This window comes from Chelonia mydas, chromosome 2, assembly GCF_015237465.2.
Source record: "Chelonia mydas isolate rCheMyd1 chromosome 2, rCheMyd1.pri.v2, whole genome shotgun sequence".
Lineage (NCBI taxonomy): Eukaryota > Metazoa > Chordata > Testudines > Cheloniidae > Chelonia > Chelonia mydas.
The window spans coordinates 190,367,618-190,386,455 of record NC_057850.1 but is presented as its reverse complement, the minus strand read 5'-3'; the positions used below and the strand labels follow the sequence as shown (position 1 = coordinate 190,386,455).

Sequence of the window (18,838 nt, the reverse complement as noted above, 5' to 3'; positions counted from 1 at the left end):
TTTCTGTTCTTCTCATTGTTCCATTAGCATTCAAGGGGGACATAGACACAAGTCTTATTGGGAGACTAAAAACAGTTATCATTGAAATATATTTGTGTCTTGCTAAGGGTAGGGCTCTGTGGAAAACAGGTTATGGCCTGAAAGCTGCTGCGATTGTCCCTCCCTTGCAAGACTTAAATTTGGTCTTCTTGGACATGTGATCAAAAGTTTTGATGCCAGATTTCTTGACTGGGCTGAAGAAGCTATGTGTCCCATGAGAATCAAGTGCTCTTCTCACAAATTTCTTCATTTGTTCTTCACCAACATCTGCTATTTTCAGTAGAGACTCTTTACATCTGATATTACATGCAGTTCAGTAGATATGTTGATAAGCACCTCTTGGATGTGATTCAGGATTAAATGAATTTGTCATATTGTTGATGACATTATTTGTAAGAGCAGTAATATGGTCTTCATACCTCTTCAGTGCAGGGGCAAGGACTCATTTGTAGACTTTGTCTTCACTACTTCTTGTTAGGCCATTTCTTTCTCTATTAGCTTTTGCATATTCATAATATGAAACTGTGCATTGCCTATCTGATACTAATTCTGACCTATGCATAAGTGTCACTGTATTAAAAAGTTAGTTTCTAGAATATTTCAAAGGCTAGTACTGCATGCATAGGCAATTACAAGTTAAAACCTTCTACCAAGCAGATACTACATTATATGTACAAAAGCATACAAATGGAGACTCATTACATTAGGAATTCATGTACATTTATAATTACCCTCTATGCAGTACAAACTATGGGCACACAATCTACTGTTACTGGTGCAGAAACTTAAGTATGAGACTGATATGGTCAGAAAATTTCAATTGAAAATATAGAAAATTATTATAATCACTTGTGAGATACTTTGACAATTAAGAATATGCAATGTGAAAACATTTAATGTTAGTATATTGCAAAATGTTGATATTTGCCATTTTTGCCCTGCTAAACAGTGTCATCATTTATGAAAAAAAATACTTGCAGACTGAAAACCAACAAAAATCTTTTAATACATTGTCATTTGGTAGCTTTGACCAATAAACACCACATTAAGGGCTTGAAATTTACTTAAAACAGTAAAAATTGTAGTCAGAGTCATGTTGCAGTGTTTCTGGAAATATGCAAAAAATGACACTCTCATTTTGGGTACCATTGTTTCACTGTGCTTACAGGCTTATAGCACAGCTTGGAAGTTCCACATCCTACCTCATCTAAACATATATAAAATAAGCTTTCAATTGATATATGATGTAGATGTGTGTATTATGGTACATTAAACACCAAAAATATGGCCCTTTTTGGAAAAGTGCCACCTGCCTACAAGAGGATTGTCTCAATTTATAGCAACATACTCTTAAAACACAGCATCATACTCCTTCATCCTTTACTGTTGTTATGCCTAGTGTTAGTCTTTTTTATTTGAAAAGGAAATAGTTTTGCAGGATGTTTTATTCTCATGGGCTCTTCTTCAGTGGGATAGTGCCTGAAGCCCTTTGAAGCTTTATCCCTGGTACTCCATTCCCTTCATAGCCTTTGGAACATTAGTTCCGTGCATTGCCACTGCATTTAAGGTTAGAGTCCTTCTACCCACTCCCTGCAACAGTATCCGGGTACTCCAGTGAACACAGGGCTTAATTAAGTCTTGTTTAGAGCCCTCTTTTTTAATTCTAAGGTTGTTTCTTAAAAAACACTGTTCCTTTGATTCTCTTGGGCTGTGGGCCTCTTAGCTCCCCTTTGCTGAGCTTTGTTTTCTAAGTTTTGATTCCATGTGCAAGATAAGATGATACTTTAGGTCAAAATGGTTTCAGAACTGGTAAGGCCATATTTATTGGCTCTTCCTCTGGGAAAAATGTTGTGTACCTATTTGTACTTTAAATGATGGGATATGCCTAGTACCTCACATAGCCTTTTATTTTAGCCAAATTTTGGAAGCAAAGAATTGGGATAGGTTTGCACTGCCCAAAAATTCTTAGTTTAGCCTTGCTACATCCTTTTTTTCTTTAGAAACTTTGTACTTCATGGGGATATGGTGTACAATTATTTGTTGATCCTTGTGGGAATTTGCCATGAGAATTTTGCAATGTGTATTTAATAAAAGCTTCAAAGAATAACTGCTATGATAGGAAAACTTTCAGATCTATTCAGTTCTGACATAAACTGAATGTCCTTCTAAATTGTCTGTTTTAATTATTCTTGCTAATTACAAAATCATTTGTTTGCAGACAAGGGCTTTTTCCCTTTTTAGCAATTCTCCTATTTTCTCTTGCAATAAAGTCATAGTGCAGGGCGAAAGGCTCTCCCCTCTGTGAGATAAATATAAATAGGCTTTGCAAATGGAATCTGGAAGGATGAGTTGCCTCCCTCCTCCAACTTCCTCTTTCCTGTTTATATAGAGTCAGTAGAACTGCTACATGACATGGGTAGGGAGGGATTTGACTGGTTGGCTATTTATAGCTTTAAATTCACTGGCCATATCCATGCACTTCTCCCTGCACATCACTCCACCAAGATAATCACTCCATACTACTGAAGATGAAAGATGGAGTCCCCCGATCTCCCCCCCGCAGAGAACTATTTCTTAGGAACACAGGAGTTGATCAGAGGTCCATCTAGTCCAGTATCCTGACTGTTGATAGTGGCCTAGACCAGATGCTTCAAAGGAAGTGTAAGAAGTCTGGTCCGATGTGGGATAATCAGCCCCCTGCATTAGGGATAGGTTAAAAAGGTGTTTAGGCACCTAAAGATACAGATAGCTCTTCATGGTGTTTACAAAAGCACATAAGTAGGTTAGCCACCTAACTCCCACCTTACCTGCTTAGGTACTTTTGTAAATTCCTCTAGGTGCCTATATTCATCTTTAGGTACCTAAATACCTTCGTGAATCAGGCACCAGGTCGCATCCTGATCCTGGAGATTGACAATCCCTGAAGCACAAAGTTTAATATCCTTTCCAAACTTTTTATAATTAATTATGAAAACTCTGGATAGCCATATAAATATCCAGTCTTTTTCAATCTCATGTTCTTGACCTCAGTTTATTCCTGTGGCAATAAGTTCCAGAAGTTAGTTTTATAAAGTGCTTCCTTTTCTTGATTTTGAATGTTCACCTTTTAATTTAATTGATTATCTCCATTGTTCTTTATTATTATTATTATTGTGAGACAAAGGAGAACAGAAATTCCTGATCTGCATTCTCTATACCATTCATTGTTTTAGATACTTTTATTGTGTCTCTGATCATTCTGATCATCGTCTCCTTTCTAAGGTAAACAATCACAGTCTTTTCAATCTCTGTTCTTGACAGACCTAGATCATTTTTGTCATTCTTCTCTGAACTCCCTCTAATTCTGCAATATCTTTTTTAAAATGGATAAGGCTGCACCATATATTTATATAAAGGAATTATAATATTCTTTGTGTTATTCACCATTCTGATCCTTATCCTAACATCTTGTTAGATTTATTGACCACAGGTGCATGGTGAGCAGAGGTATTATTGAGCTGTCTATAATGACACTTTCTTGACTTGATACAGTTAACTTAGAACCCTGAAAGGTGTATCAATACTTTAAAATTTCCCCTCTAATATGCATTATTTTGCATTTATCAGCATTGAATTTCATTTACCATTGTGTTGCTCATTCATCTGGCTTGTGTAGATCTCTCTGATGTTCCCAATAGTCCTTTCTGATCCTGATTAAACTTTGTGTCATCTGGAAATTTTGCTACTTCACTGCCCACCCCAACTTTCCAGATCATTAATGAGTACAATGACAAAGGACCTTGTATAGAACCTTGAGGCATACCATTGTTAACTTTTTGCCATGATGAAAATTGACCATGTCATCCTGCATTTTGTTTTCTGTCTCCTAGCCAAGTTTTGATCCATGACAATACTTTGTTTTTCATTCCATAACTACTTAGTTTATTTAGACTTCCAAAAAGCCCTTGACAAGGTCCCTCAAAAGAAGCTACTAAAGAAGCTATGTCAAGTGGTTCTCCTTTATCCACTATTTTATTGACTCTTTTATTCACTAAACTGTTCATTCTAAGAGTTTAGTGAAACACACTATTTTCCTTTACAGAAACCCATTGAACCCTTTTAAAATATAGATAGATCATTTGATACCCTCCAATCCTTTGGAACAGTGGCTGTTTTTAATGAGAGCTTGCATATTTTTTAACAGCTCATCTACTTCACACTTAAACTTCTTCAGAATTTCTGGATGTACTCCATTGGGGCTGGTGACTTAACACATTTTAAATGATCAGTTTGCTCCATTTCATCATCTGATACCTCAGTCTCTGAGACTGCCTCATCTTTAGTAGCAGAAAAGAGCAGGTGAGGAGTAGATATCTCCCCAGAATTCTCAGCCGTGAAGACTGCAGTGAGCTTCTCAACAATGCATGTATCTTCCTGAATTGCTCCCTTAATTGCATACCTACCAGTTCTTTCACCAGCTTCCTGCTTCTCATGTAATTAAAGAGTTTCTTTTTATTTTTGTTTTATGCCTTTAGCTATTTGCTCTTCAAAATCCAGTTTGGCCCTTCTAATTTCCCTTACATTTGTTGCCTACTATAATTTATGCTTCTGTTTATTGGCTTCACTAGGATCAGATTTCCAAAGTTTGAAGGATTTCTGTTTGGATCAACAAGCCTCTTGAGGCTTGCTATATAGCCACATTGATTGACTTTTTGTTTTCCTACTATATTTATGTTCTTACAGTTTTGCATTTGTATTTCTATAGATTCAGCAATCTGGTCTTAGATTCATCAATGCAAAGATGAAAAGGGACCATTGTTATCTTCTAGTATGACCTCCTGTATAATACAGCTATAGAAGTTCCCCAAAATAATTCATAGAGCAGATCTTTTAGAAAAACATCCAATCTTGATTTTAAAATTGTCAGTGGTGGGGAATCCACCAAAACACTTAGTAACTTGTTCCACTGGTTAATTACTCGCACTGTTAAAAATTTCCAGTCTGAATTTGTCTAGCATTGACTTCCAGCCACTAGATCATGTTATACCTTTCTCTGCTAGATTGAAAAGCCTATTGTTTAATATTATTCCCCATGTAGGTACTTATTGACTGTAATCAAGTCACCCCTTAATCTTCGCTTTGTTATGATAAATAGATTGAGCTCCTTGACTCTAGTTTTCTAATCCCTTAATCATTCTTCTGGCTTTCTGAACCATCTCCAATTTTTCAATATCCTTCTTGAATTTTGGACACCAGAACTGGACAGAATATTTCAGTAGCAATCACACCAGTGCACAGTACAGGGGTAAAATAACTTCTCTACTCCTATTCAAGATTCCCCTGTTTATGTACCCACGGACTGCATTAACCCTTTTAGCCATAGCATTACACTGGGAGGTCATGTTCAGTTGATTTTCCACCATGACCCTCAAATCTTTTTCAGAGTCACTGCATCACAGGATAGAGTCGCCCATCCTGGAAGTATGGCCTACATTCTTTGTTGATAGATGTATACATTTAGCCACATTAAAATACATAGTTTGCTTGTGCTTCATTTACCAAGAGAACCAGATTCCTCTGTATCAGTAACCTGTCCTCTTCATTATTTACCACTCCCCCAATTTGTATGTCACCTTCAAACTTTATCAGTGATGATTTTATGTTTTCTTCCAGGTCATTTATAAAAATGTTAAATAGTATAGGATCAAGAATAGATCCCTGAGGGAGTTCATTAGACCACACCCACTCAATGATGATTCCCCATTTAGAATTGTCTTGAGAGCTATCAGTTAGCCAGCTTTTGATCCATTCAACAAGTACTGTGTTAATTTTGTATCTTTGTGTTTTTTTAATGAAACTGTTGTATGGTACCAAGTCCAATGCTGTATAGAAGTCTGTTACATCATAGAATCATAGAATCATTGAATCATAGAATATCAGGGTTGGAAGGGACCTCAGGAGGTCATCTAGTCCAACCCCCTGCTCAAAGCAGGGCCAATCCCCAATCAAATCATCCCAGCCAGGGCTTTGTCAAGCCTGACCTTAAAAACTTCCAAGGAAGGAGATTCTACCACCTCCCTAGGTAACGCATTCCAGTGTTTCACCACCCTCCTAGTGAAAAAGTTTTTCCTAATATCCAACCTAAACCTCCCCCACTGCAACTTGAGACCATTACTCCTTGTCCTGTCCTCTTCTACCACTGAGAATAGTCTAGAACCATCCTCTCTGGAACCACCTCTCAGGTAGTTGAAAGCAGCTATCAAATCCCCCCTCATTCTTCTCTTCTGAAGACTAAACAACCCCAGTTCCCTCAGCCTCTCCTCATAAGTCATGTGTTCCAGACCCCTAATCATTTTTGTTGCCCTTCGCTGGACTCTCTCCAATTTTTCCACATCCTTCTTGTAGTGTGGGGCCCAAAACTGGACACAGTACTCCAGATGAGGCCTCACCAATGTCGAATAGAGGGGAACGATCACGTCCCTCGATCTGCTCGCTATGCCCCTACTTATACATCCCAAAATGCCATTGGCCTTCTTGGCAACAAGGGCACACTGCTGACTCATATCCAGCTTCTCGTCCACTGTAACCCCTAGGTCCTTTTCCGCAGAACTGCTGCCTAGCCATTCGGTCCCTAGTCTGTAGCTCTGCATTGGGTTCTTCCGTCCTAAGTGCAGGACCCTGCACTTATCCTTATTGAACCTCATCAGGTTTCTTTTGGCCCAATCCTCCAATTTGTCTAGGTCCCTCTGTATCCTATCCCTGCCCTCCAGCGTATCTACCACTCCTCCCAGTTTAGTATCATCCGCAAATTTGCTGAGTGTGCAATCCACACCATCCTCCAGATCATTTATGAAGATATTGAACAAAACCGGCCCCAGGACCGACCCCTGGGGCACTCCACTTGACACCGGCTGCCAACTAGACATGGAGCCATTGATCACTACCCGTTGAGCCCGACAATCTAGCCAGCTTTCTACCCACCTTATAGTGCATTCATCCAGCCCATACTTCCTTAACTTGCTGACAAGAATACTGTGGGAGACCGTGTCAAAAGCTTTGCTAAAGTCAAGAAACAATACATCCACTGCTTTCCCTTCATCCACAGAACCCGTAATCTCATCATAAAAGGCGATTAGATTAGTCAGGCATGACCTTCCCTTGGTGAATCCATGCTGACTGTTCCTGATCACTTTCCTCTCACGTAAGTGCTTCAGGATTGATTCTTTGAGGACCTGCTCCATGATTTTTCCAGGGACTGAGGTGAGGCTGACTGGCCTGTAGTTCCCAGGATCCTCCTTCTTCCCTTTTTTAAAGATTGGCACTACATTAGCCTTTTTCCAGTCATCCGGGACTTCCCCCGTTCGCCATGAGTTTTCAGAGATAATGGCCAAGGGCTCTGCAATCTCAGCCGCCAATTCCTTCAGCACTCTCGGATGCAACTCGTCCGGCCCCATGGACTTGTGCACGTCCAGCATTTCTAAATAGTCCCTAACCACCTCTATCTCCACAGAGGGCTGGCCATCTCTTCCCCATTTTGTGATGCCCAGCGCAGCAGTCTGGGAGCTGACCTTGTTAGTGAAAACAGAGGCAAAAAAAGCATTGAGTACATTAGCTTTTTCCACATCCTCTGTCACTAGGTTGCCTCCCTCATTCAGTAAGGGGCCCACACCTTCCTTGGCTTTCTTCTTGTTGCCAACATACCTGAAGAAACCCTTCTTGTTACTCTTGACATCTCTTGCTAGCTGCAGCTCCAGGTGCGATTTGGCCCTCCTGATATCTTTCCTACATGCCCGAGCAATATTTTTATACTCTTCCCTGGTCATATGTCCAACCTTCCACTTCTTGTAAGCTTCTTTTTTATGTTTAAGATCCGCTAGGATTTCACCATTAAGCCAAGCTGGTCGCCTGCCATATTTACTATTCTTTCTACTCATCGGGATGGTTTGTCCCTGTAACCTCAACAGGGATTCCTTGAAATACAGCCAGCTCTCCTGGACTCCCTTCCCCTTCATGTTAGTCCCCCAGGTGATCCTGGCCATCTGTTCCCTGAGGGAGTCGAAGTCTGCTTTCCTGAAGTCCAGGGTCCGTATCCTGCTGCTTACCTTTCTTCCCTGCGTCAGGATCCTGAACTCAACCAACTCATGGTCACTGCCTCCCAGATTCCCATCCACTTTTGCTTCCCACACTAATTCTACCCGGTTTGTGAGCAGCAGGTCAAGAAAAGCGCCCCCCCTAGTTGGCTCCCCTAGCACTTGCACCAGGAAATTGTCCCCTACGCTTTCCAAAAACTTCCTGGATTGTCTATGCACCGCTGTATTGCTCTCCCAGCTGATATCAGGAAAATTAAAGTCACCCATGAGAATCAGGGCATGCGATCTAGTAGCTTCCGTGAGTTGCCGGAAGAAAGCCTCATCCACCTCATCCCCCTGGTCCGGTGGTCTATAGCAGACTCCCACCACTACATCACTCTTGTTGCACACACTTCTAAACTTAATCCAGAGACACTCAGGTTTTTCCACAGTTTCGTACCGGAGCTCTGAGCAGTCATACTGCTCCCTTACATACAGTGCTACTCCCCCACCTTTTCTGCCCTGCCTGTCCTTCCTGAACAGTTTATAACCATCCATGACTGTACTCCAGTCATGTGAGTTATCCCACCAAGTCTCTGTTATTCCGATCACGTCATAGTTCCTTGACATCACCAGGACCTCCAGTTCTCCCTGCTTGTTTCCAAGGCTTTGTGCATTTGTATATAAGCACTTGAGATAACCTGTTGATTGCCCCTCATTCCCAGTATGAGGCAGGAGCCCTCCCCTCACAGACATTCCTGCCTGTGCTTCCTCCCGGTATCCCGCTTTCCCACTTACCTCAGGGCTTTGGTCTCCTTCCCCCGGTGAACCTAGTTTAAAGCCCTCCTCACTAGGTTAGCCAGCCTGCTGGCAAAGATGCTCTTCCCTCTCTTCATAAGATGGAGCCCGTCTCTGCCCAGCACTCCTCCTTCATGGAACAGCATCCCATGGTCAAAGAATATTGCCTTTATCATATCATATCACATCAATACTATTGCCTTTATCAATCAAAATGTAATTTCATCAGAAAAATATTAAGTTAGACAGGATCTATTTTCCATAAACCCATGTTGATTGGCATTAATTGTATTATCCTCCTTTAATTCTTTATTAGTTGATTGCTATATCAGCCACGTCACTATCTTACCCTCAATCGATGTCAGACATGATAGGCCTATTATTACCCTTTTTAAGTATTGGCACAGCATTAGATTTCTTCCAGTCTTCTGGAACTTCTCTTGTATTCCAAGATTTATTGAAAATCATAATTAATCATCTTGTGAGATCTTCACACAGCTATTTAAAAATTCTTGGATACAAGTTATCTGGATCTCCTGATTTTAAAATGCCTGACTTTAGTAGCTGCTGTATGACATCCCCCTGAGATACTAGTGAAATAGAAGGAGTCTTCTCCACTCAGAACTTTTATCTCACTGGATTCTATGGAAATCTTTATATGCAGTGCTATTCCCACACCTCTTTGCTCTAGTCTGTCTTTCCTATATTGTTTACAACTTGGATGCAGAGGATATGCCTTCCCCTTCCATCCCAATGGATAGACTCATCATTGTCTGCTCTCTTTTATGGGAGTATGGTTACTTTCTTGGGCAGGCAGGTTTTTTTTTTCCATTCCGTTTGTGAAGATTCCTGGGCCATCTGCTCAGCTGAATTACTGAAAAAGACCAGGGGACTTTTAAGGATGCTCTAGGACCTCGTAGCATTTAGGGAATCTCTGAACAGATCTCACATGTTAGCTATGCTTGGTCCTTACCTGAATGGACAACACAGTAATTGTATGTGCATGTTCACAAAAGATATCATAGATTAGACTGTGCACTTTCTGAAGCCTCTGGGACTTCTTCTTTTCTGCCTTCTACAAGATACAGTGAATTGTCTATTTGTGTAAACGTGTTTTGATGAAAGGCAGTTTGACCTAAAGCATTGCCTCAACAGGCAAATTTCCTCCTCCAAAATATGGACAAAATGAAAGTCATGTTGTGAGGTACTAAACATCATTTTTCTGAACACAATACCTTCCATAAGATGTGGAACCACTGGTTCTAAAGGCATTTTGACTTAAAGCATTGTCCAGCATGTGGGGCCAAAACTCAGAAAAAAAAATAAAGCCCAGTAAAGGAGAGTCTTTCATACTGTACTCACTCACATACAGAATACAGGTGAAAGGATTAGATCTAAAATGCTGAAGTTGTGAAATCACAATAATTTCTGTGGCAGCCGATTGTGTTATGAAAAGCAAAATAGATTTTACTCTAGGATCTAGAACAAGGTAAACTAAGTTGGGAAGGAGAAAATTTTCATTTAACCTCCACCCCTCATTTTTCAACGTGGAAAGCTCCATCAAAATTTTAATTACAAAAAGAAGAGAAAAATATTAACTAAATACATTGCTTCCTCTGTAAATGTTCTCTTCTTTCCAGTTTTTCCTGAACTGCCTTTTACTGAATTCAAAATTTGTACCCAAAAGGAAAAAGAGGATTGGTTATATGATGAGCCTGTCAAATGAGTATCTGATAAAAGTATTGAAGCTATATTCTCCAGTAGATAATAATGTTATCTCAGCTTTTGGCATAAGTCTTCAAGAGTAGCATAAGAGCATCTTATTGAAATTACTTAACATTTTATTATTAAAAAAATTAAGCTACATATCTCAGGCTATGTTCATGCTTTCCTGAGAATGAGTATGCAAATGCAACAGTAGGAGGAAAGGTCACCTAAATTTTGTTTAGAAAGTTGGCCACTCCTTAAATGCCTCTCTGATGAAACTGGAATAGGTCAACATTAGCAGAAGGCTCTCCTACCTTCCTCTCATGTCCTACACTCAGACATTATCCAATGTTTTAATATTCTCTTAAAATGAAAAATGGACTGTAGAATTATCATTTTGTTTATTGACCTTCAGCATCCTACAGAATGCTGTTCAGCATTATAAATGTGCTACATTCCACAAATCAGTGACCTCTTTTGTTCTTGCCCATTCCAGAATCTCTCATTCAATAATGTTTTTATCATTCTGTTCCTGCTATAGTTTTGTGACATCAGTTTGTGTAGCATACAAGAAAAATTTTACATTTTGTTTAGCCTCCCAGTCTACAAGTTTAAAAGATAAGAAACAATTACCATGAATAAACAGTTTGAAAGCATTTAAACATTTTTATGACAATCAGCATTTATGAGCCTAATAGTAGTCCTAGTGGTGCATATCATGCTTAAACCTTACTGGAACTCTGGAAGCCCTGAGTTGGGGCTGTAAACAAAACAAATGTCCATTCTGCTTTAACACTGGTTGAAAAATCTTAAAAATCAATGGCTTGAAATTATATATTAAATATTAAAATTAGTTGTAGGATTGTTTAATACTAAAGCAAGGTGAAAACTTGATTTCATTGAAATGTTATACTGTCTGTCCTACAAAATTGTCACTTTATAGCAAGATTAATGTCACTGAGAGTCGACTCAGATATGCCCATTATAATTTTGTTAACGTCATGAGCGCTTTCCAAATTGTTCAGTTAGAAATGGGAAAAGGTGAGGGCAGATAGCTTCTACTTGTGGAACAAAGTGTCCAACCCTTTGACACTACAGGTGTCTTGAAATCCCTATAAATCTCAAGACACCCTCGGGGGACAAGAACATCTGAGCTTGTCTGCTGTTCCTTTGGCTCCCCGTTTCCAGTGTCAGCTCCACTCCTTTGCAGTGGACTGTCACCCAATTTAGGAGTATGAGGAAGGAGCTCCTGTCTATTACAAATCCATCTAATTCCCAAGGACTATGTCATACACAAACAGTTGTTCTCACTTTGGGGGTTGGGTCCATAAATTCAGTAGTGATGGGTTCTTCAGTCTCCATTTTTTCAGTAGCAGAGTCAGATGGTTTGATGGTCAGGCTGACTCTCCAGATAGCTTTTTCCACTTCTGAACCCCTCCAGAATTTTCTCTGCCTCCACATTGAAGCAGGTGAAAAGTTAGGAAATCTGTAATTTGGCCATTACCTGATTATTTTTTTCTTCTTTTTCCTGTTTTTCTAGGTTCTTTTCCCCTCAGCTGTCTGGGTTTTTTCTTTGTACAGGGTTACTGTCTTTTTAAGGGCTATTAAAATTCACCTCACAGAGCTCCAATCTCTCCCCACAGATTATCCCTGATATTGGCTGAAAAAGCTTGAAAGAAGGGTCAGGACAAGGGCTGAGTGTATTGAAGGGGAAAAGTTTCTTTTGCTCCTCCAAACTTGGTGCTACCAGGATTGAAAAGCAAGCTGTTGGCCTGCCTCATAGGATAGTGTGGTAGTAGCCATAGGCAAATGGGGGCCCCAGTAAGACAAGGTGCTGAAGAAAGTGTCACAGAACACTAGAGCCCAATCCGTGACTACTGACATGGACCAGGCCACATTGCCAGGTATCCCGCTGCAGGAGTGTGCACTGTGGAAGCCACCAGGAGCTGAAAAACAGCCAAGGACGCCGGGGCTCAATCTGCAGTCACTAATGCAAACTAGGCTCCATCGCTGGGTGAACTATGGAGGCCCCAGGAGCGCCAGTCAACAGAACTGGTGCATGGTAAAACTGCAGGACTCCAGTCACCTTCACTCCATCCCTCCCCTCCACTAGTCAAAGGATCATGACAGGGAGCTATGAGTGTTGCAAGGACCTCCCTTTGTCCTTATCATACCTCCTTCCATTCAAGGGTAGCTCCATGGGATCTTTTCTAATATTAAATGCTTTGGGGGGGGGGGGTCAATTTTTGACCCACTCTTTGAAGTGTCACTATATTTCCTGACAATTAAGGTCACCTTTCTAGTGGCCATAACACCCACATGAAGGGTATCAGAGTTGAGAGCCTTCCCTGACCCCCCTCAAAATTATGTTTTTTTCTATAATGAAAGAGTGGTTCGACAGACAGACCCATCCTCCATTCCTGAGATAATTTCCTTCTTCCCCTAATCCCAGGAGATTTCGCTCCCCTCTTTTTGCCCAAATCCAGACCATCCAAAAGAAAGGGTTTGGCACATCTTAGATGTCTAGAAGGCAAATTAAGATTTATGTTTACAGTACAAAATCCTTCAGTAAAGCTTCTACTTTGTTCATTGTAGAATACCACATAGCTAAGGGTCGGAAAGCTTCCAGGTCCTCCATAGCAAGGTATATTGGAAGGGGGGAGATTTTCCAAGGAATATTAAACTAAGGGTAATCTCTCTCATTCAAGTTTAAAGCCCATTCCAAGAAGGCAATGACAGCTTCACGGGACATTTAGTCCAGTGCACCATATGTACAGTTTTGCAGGGCAGCAATCTTGGGTGTCCCTGCATATGTTGGCTAATTTCTGTAAGATTAATAGACTTCAGTTGGGTGAAGCAGACTTTTGTAGGAGGATTTTCTAAGCCATAGCTCACTCTTAGCCAACCCAACAATTGGTAGTGATGGGGGTGGGTTGGTAGTATTGCTACAAAAATTGGATGACTATTGAATTTATGAACCCATCTCTCAAAGTGAGAGTGAAAAAAAATTGTCTCACCTGGAAATTTTTGTTCTGAGTAGGGGGATAGGTCCATAAATTCATCCCGCCCTGTATTTTTTCATCTCCTTCTTTCGGGCAGTTATTGCTCAGTAATGTTGCATTGTTTTCTTCCCTTTTTAGGGAGAGCTGAGGGATAACAGTATGACCCTGGGGGTTATCCCAGTTTATTTGTTTTTGTCAGGTTAGACAGTTCTACTTCTTAGAACTTCAGGCAAACCCACATCGGGTTTCAGAAATTGTATGGAGGGCCACTTAGGGGAGGCTGTGCCAGGCTGGGCCCCTGCCCCCTATCCACTCCCCATTGCTTCTCGCCCCCTGACAGCGCCCCCCCCCCCAGGACTCCTGCCCCATCCACCTTCCCCCCCGTTCCCTGTCCCCTGACCAGCCCCAGAACCCCTGTCCCTGACTGCCCCCCAGCGCCCCATCCAACCCCCCCTCCTTTCTGACTGCCCCCCTGGGATCCCTGCCCTCATTCAACCCCCCCTCCCATTCCCTACCCTCTGACTGCTCCGACTCCATCCACACCCCTGCCCCCTGACCACCACCCTGAACTCCCCTGCCCTCTATCCAACTCCCCCTGCTCCCTGCCCCCTTACCGTGCGGAGCAGTGGTGGCTGGCAGTGCTACAGCCGCACTGCCCAGAGCGTTGCGCCAGTGTAGTGTAGTAAATTGCTCTCTGTAACTGCTACCAGTAGCACATTCCTACACGGAGCAATTTAATACACTACACCATCAGCATGGTGCGCTGAGGCTGTGGGGGAGGAGGAGGAACAGTGGGGGAGGGGCCGGGGGCTCGCCTCCCGGACCTGGACCTCAGGGGCCGGGCAGGAGGGTCCCGCAGGCCGAAGTTTGCCCACCTCTGTCTTAGATGCCGGGCAGATTTTTGCTATTGTTAATATGTGAAAGTGTTTTATTCAGATTCGATAGCAGCTTTGGAAGCAACTCTCTGGAGGGGCTATTCCATGGGAGGAGTTATCTAGAGAGTCAGCTCAGCCAATCAAAACACCTGACTCCACCTCCTATAGCAGGGAGACTATAGAACTCATCACTATTGAATTTATGGACCCATATCTCTACCTAGAATGACATTTTCTGGGTAAGTGAGACAAATTTTCTCACTTAACTAGTCTACCTCTTAAGGTAGTTCCTTAGTTCCCTCTTTAGTTCCCTCTTAAGAACCATAGTGCCTAAGACTTAGAGAGGCTTCTGTATCTGGAGTTGAGGAGAATACTGCGGAGGCAGTGCCCTGACACATACATTCATTTGGGGGTCTTTGTCCATAGTTTGATAATCTATAGGTTGCATAGTGAAGAGTAGCATTGCTTCCCTTTGGTTTGAGATACATTTCACAATATTCTTGGTAGAAAGTGGTTCTTACAGTTAAGCTTCAAAAATTAAGGTCTCAGTAAAATGACAATATAATAGAAGAGATTTTGGTTTATTAAGGGCACATCTATCGGAGGACTTACTGTGCAGTAAGCTGTGGTGTAAATCTACAGTGCTCCAGCATGTCATGCACTAAGGGTCCATGGGCACTAAAAGTTTCAAGTGCGTTGACGTGCTGTGGTTTGAAACAGCAGTACGTCAAAGTGCATTAGGGAATTTTTCCTGTACATCAGTAGGGTCCACACAGACAGTTAGTGCATGGCCTACTGGAAGTGCTGTAGATTTATACTTCAGCTTACTGCGTATTGCTCATATAGACATACCACTATATTCCTCCAGATGCTTTACATTTACCAAAAAGTATGTCCAGGCAAATTCACAGTTTGACTGCTTGTGATGAGAGTTTTATATATATTTGGACTGTGGATTGTTGACATGTTGACTGAACTTGATAACAAAGCATATTGCTTACTATTGTTGTTTTTAAATTTAATGTAATGCATCTAGAGAATGCATATTTGCTTTTCAGGTAACTAAATGCAGCACAGAGAGTACTGAAGGAAGTCAAATGGAAAACGACACCCAAGAGGATTGTATTATTATTGATGGGATAGCTTTCAGGGCTGGGGAGTGTATTGAGAACATAACCAACAAGTTTAAAGAAATAGATTCTTTAATGGCTGAATTCCAAGATAGCTTTTAAAAAAAAAAAGGAACCACTCTATCCACTTTTCTATTTAGTCATAGATTCTTAAGTGAATAATTTGCATAGTTACAAAGGCAGTTATTTTAATTAATGTTAAATGTTACCTGATAACATTGCTAACAAAAGTAAAATATATTTTCAAGTTGATAGGAGAGACTTAAAAGTAAATAACCATTTATAATTTTGTTGTTATTTACATGGAATATTTTATTAAGGCTTGAAACAAATTGTAAATAACTGAAAACGATTTAAAAATAAAAGCAGATAAGCTTGGTGTAGTGATTCTGAACACATCTTGAATTCTGGAGGGATTCTGGCAAGATGGTGGATCTTCAGATGTTCAGAAGGAACTGATTAAAGTAAATCCTCTAGTAGTCATAAATTGCATTTCAATCTTATAAACTTAACTACATGCCTTTCTCTAATATGAAACATTGATGGAGTTTGTTAGTCCTTTGACCCACCTGTGTAATTCCCATTGGGTTCTATTCAGCTCAGATTCACCTCTGGGTAACTCATCTATGGAGGCTGCATACCGTTCCTAAGAATACTTCCTTCTTCTTTGAGTGGCATCTGGATATTCACACTTGTGGATCAAGGAGCCTGCACCATGAGCTTCCAGAACCTTCTTGAAAGCAAAGTTCACTGGGGCCAGTTGCATCTCTCATCCTGGAGAGTTCTCAAAGGGGAAATGGCCACAACTGTTCCTCAGTGCCTTTCTAACCACTGTAGGTACAGGAAACTCAGATCGCACACAGTGTGCTCAATGCTTCCATCATCTGCATTTCTTTTCTCTCTCTTTTTTTATTCTTTTGAGGCAAAATTTGTTTATAGTTAGTCTGTCAGTTAGTCAAGTTTTTCTTTTAAAGAAAAGAGGAGATGCTATGTGCTTAAAGTGGCCTTCTGGCCATTGAAGCCAGTTTCCAGAGGATCTATATCAACAGACCAGATCCGGATCTGGCAGCCAAGCATGGATTGGGGGCTGAAAAACCTGAATCCAGATCTGGCAGCCAAGATCTGGAGGTACCAACCTCCTCCTCCCCAAACCAAAACAAAAAACAAAACCTAAGCTGGGTACAGATCCATGGCTGACAAGTATGGATTTGGATCCAGATGGATATGGGATCAGAACTGGATCTAGATTTGATAGCTAAACATGAAGTCCTGCCAAGCATGGGATCTGGTTATCTGGGATCCAGCCATCATGAAGATCTGATATCTCTGACTTTTGAGAGCCTCTTATCTAATAGTTCTGTACCTCTCTTGGATCCGGCCCCAGGTCAGTGGAGTGTGTTACAAGATTTCCAACACCATGATCTTTTCAGAATTATTTGGCTTATTGATGCTGTTCCCAACATCCACTCCCAGCTTTGTGAATTCAGTGTGAGATGTGGCTCCTTGTAAAGGCACTAGAGCTGAGAGCTGTTTCTCTGACTTACAAAGGTTTTCTACACTGCATGAAATTAAAATCTGTCTAAATTCTGATGGGCAACATTTTGGGAATATATTGCACAGACCACCAAAGAGGGATTTGCTCCAGCCAGTTGTGTCAGGGAAATTACCTGTTCATAAAGTTAAGTATCCTCATTGTATGGATCCAGGGAAAGATGATGTATTGATAGATTCTTTGAGAAGAATTTTCACTCAACAGTATAAATGTGGTATCAAGGGTTCTGTCATGTATTGTCTTGTTTGTACAAATGGGGTAAATACCAGTTATGTCCTTTCCCTTAGGGAGAATGTGCTTTTCTGTGGTTCTGATCCAAATGTGGGATCTGGGGATTTTCCCAACTGAGTGGGTCACGTGCCTGCTGTATAAGTGACAGAGGAAGTGCAGAGGAAGTGCTGCTGCTTCACTCAGTATTCACGAGAGCTGCTTGAAAAAATTAAGGATCCCAGTTTGCAAATATTTATGCATGTGCTTAACTTATACTACTGCAAGTAATTCCACTGATGTCCTTGGGGCTATTCCCAGGAGTAAAGTTAAGCACATGCCTAAGCTCAATATTGCACTCATTTTCTGCACTCTTGATTCTATTAAATTACAGGTTTCAAATGATGGTTCAGTTGATACCAAGTTATAGTCAGTAGCCCTGGTTAGAGATTGGCAAGTCTTTCTGTGATGGGGTCCGCTCACCACAGTGGTGCCTCCTGTTGACCGTCACAGGGATTAGCTCTGCCAGCTGGTGCACCCTCTCCAGATGGTGTCTTTTCTGTCATTTCTCTGCTGCAGACCCGCCTCAGTCCAAAGACCGCAACATCCTCTTCATGACTGAGCCCTCCAGCTGGGTCACCATCGGTGTTTCCCTCTTCTGGGGGTGGGTACCACTGTTCAATAGTCAAGCCACTTCCCCAGTGGTGAATAGGGGTGACCTGGGCCAGCCCACTGCTCCAGGTCCCGACCCAGGGACCCTGTAGATAGAAGCCTTCTGCTGTGTCTCCTCATCTTCCTTCAATGCTGCTTCAATTCCCTGGGCCACTTCCCCGTGGCCTCAGTGCCTTCTTTGCACTATTCTCGGGACATTCAATCAGCAAGTCCCAGCAGCCAGCCAGGAGCTCCCTATTGCTCTCCTGGTCCCTGCCATCAACTGCTCTGTCCAAGGTGCTACCCTTGCTGCTAGGAACACATTCCTCACTCCTTGGGCTCCCTGCAGCAACTGACCCTGTTCTGCCCCACAGGTCTTTTTGTACTAACCTGCTGGGCCTGATTGGATGCTTCATGCACTCTCTTGAGGGTGAGTGTGGCTCTCCTGTGGCCTGCCTCAACTTCCCCCCCTTAATGAGGTACAAATGAAATGACTTAAACAGCCTGGTCAAGGAGAAGCCAAACTCTTTACAGCAGGTTTCAGAGTAGCAGCCATGTTAGTCTGTATTCGCAAAAAAAAAAGGAGTACTTGTGGCACCTTAGAGACTAACAAATTTATTTGAGCATAAGCTTTCGTGAGCTACAGCTCACTTCATCGGCATCCTATGCTTATGCTCAAATAAATTTGTTAGTCTCTAAGGTGCCACAAGTACTCCTTTTCTCTTTACAGCAGTATCTCTCCGTTTAATGAAGCCTTCTGAAAGGAACATTTGTACAAGGATTTAAAGATTGTTACCTCTGAGCCTAGATAAAACTTCAAAGTCCCAAA

At 41.6% G+C, this 18,838-nt stretch overlaps 1 protein-coding gene across 1 annotated transcript in view; it reads left to right on the top strand.

The window, feature by feature from the left end:
• The window catches only part of ZCWPW2 (zinc finger CW-type and PWWP domain containing 2), a 111,479-nt gene extending 95,707 nt beyond the window's left edge, over nucleotides 1-15,772 (top strand). The window contains exon 8 of the mRNA XM_037890393.2: nucleotides 15,528-15,772. Coding sequence (XP_037746321.1) covers nucleotides 15,528-15,701 — 174 coding nt within the window. The 3' untranslated portion in view covers nucleotides 15,702-15,772. The remainder of the gene's footprint in view (nucleotides 1-15,527) is intronic.
• Nucleotides 15,773-18,838: the final 3,066 nt, after the last annotated feature.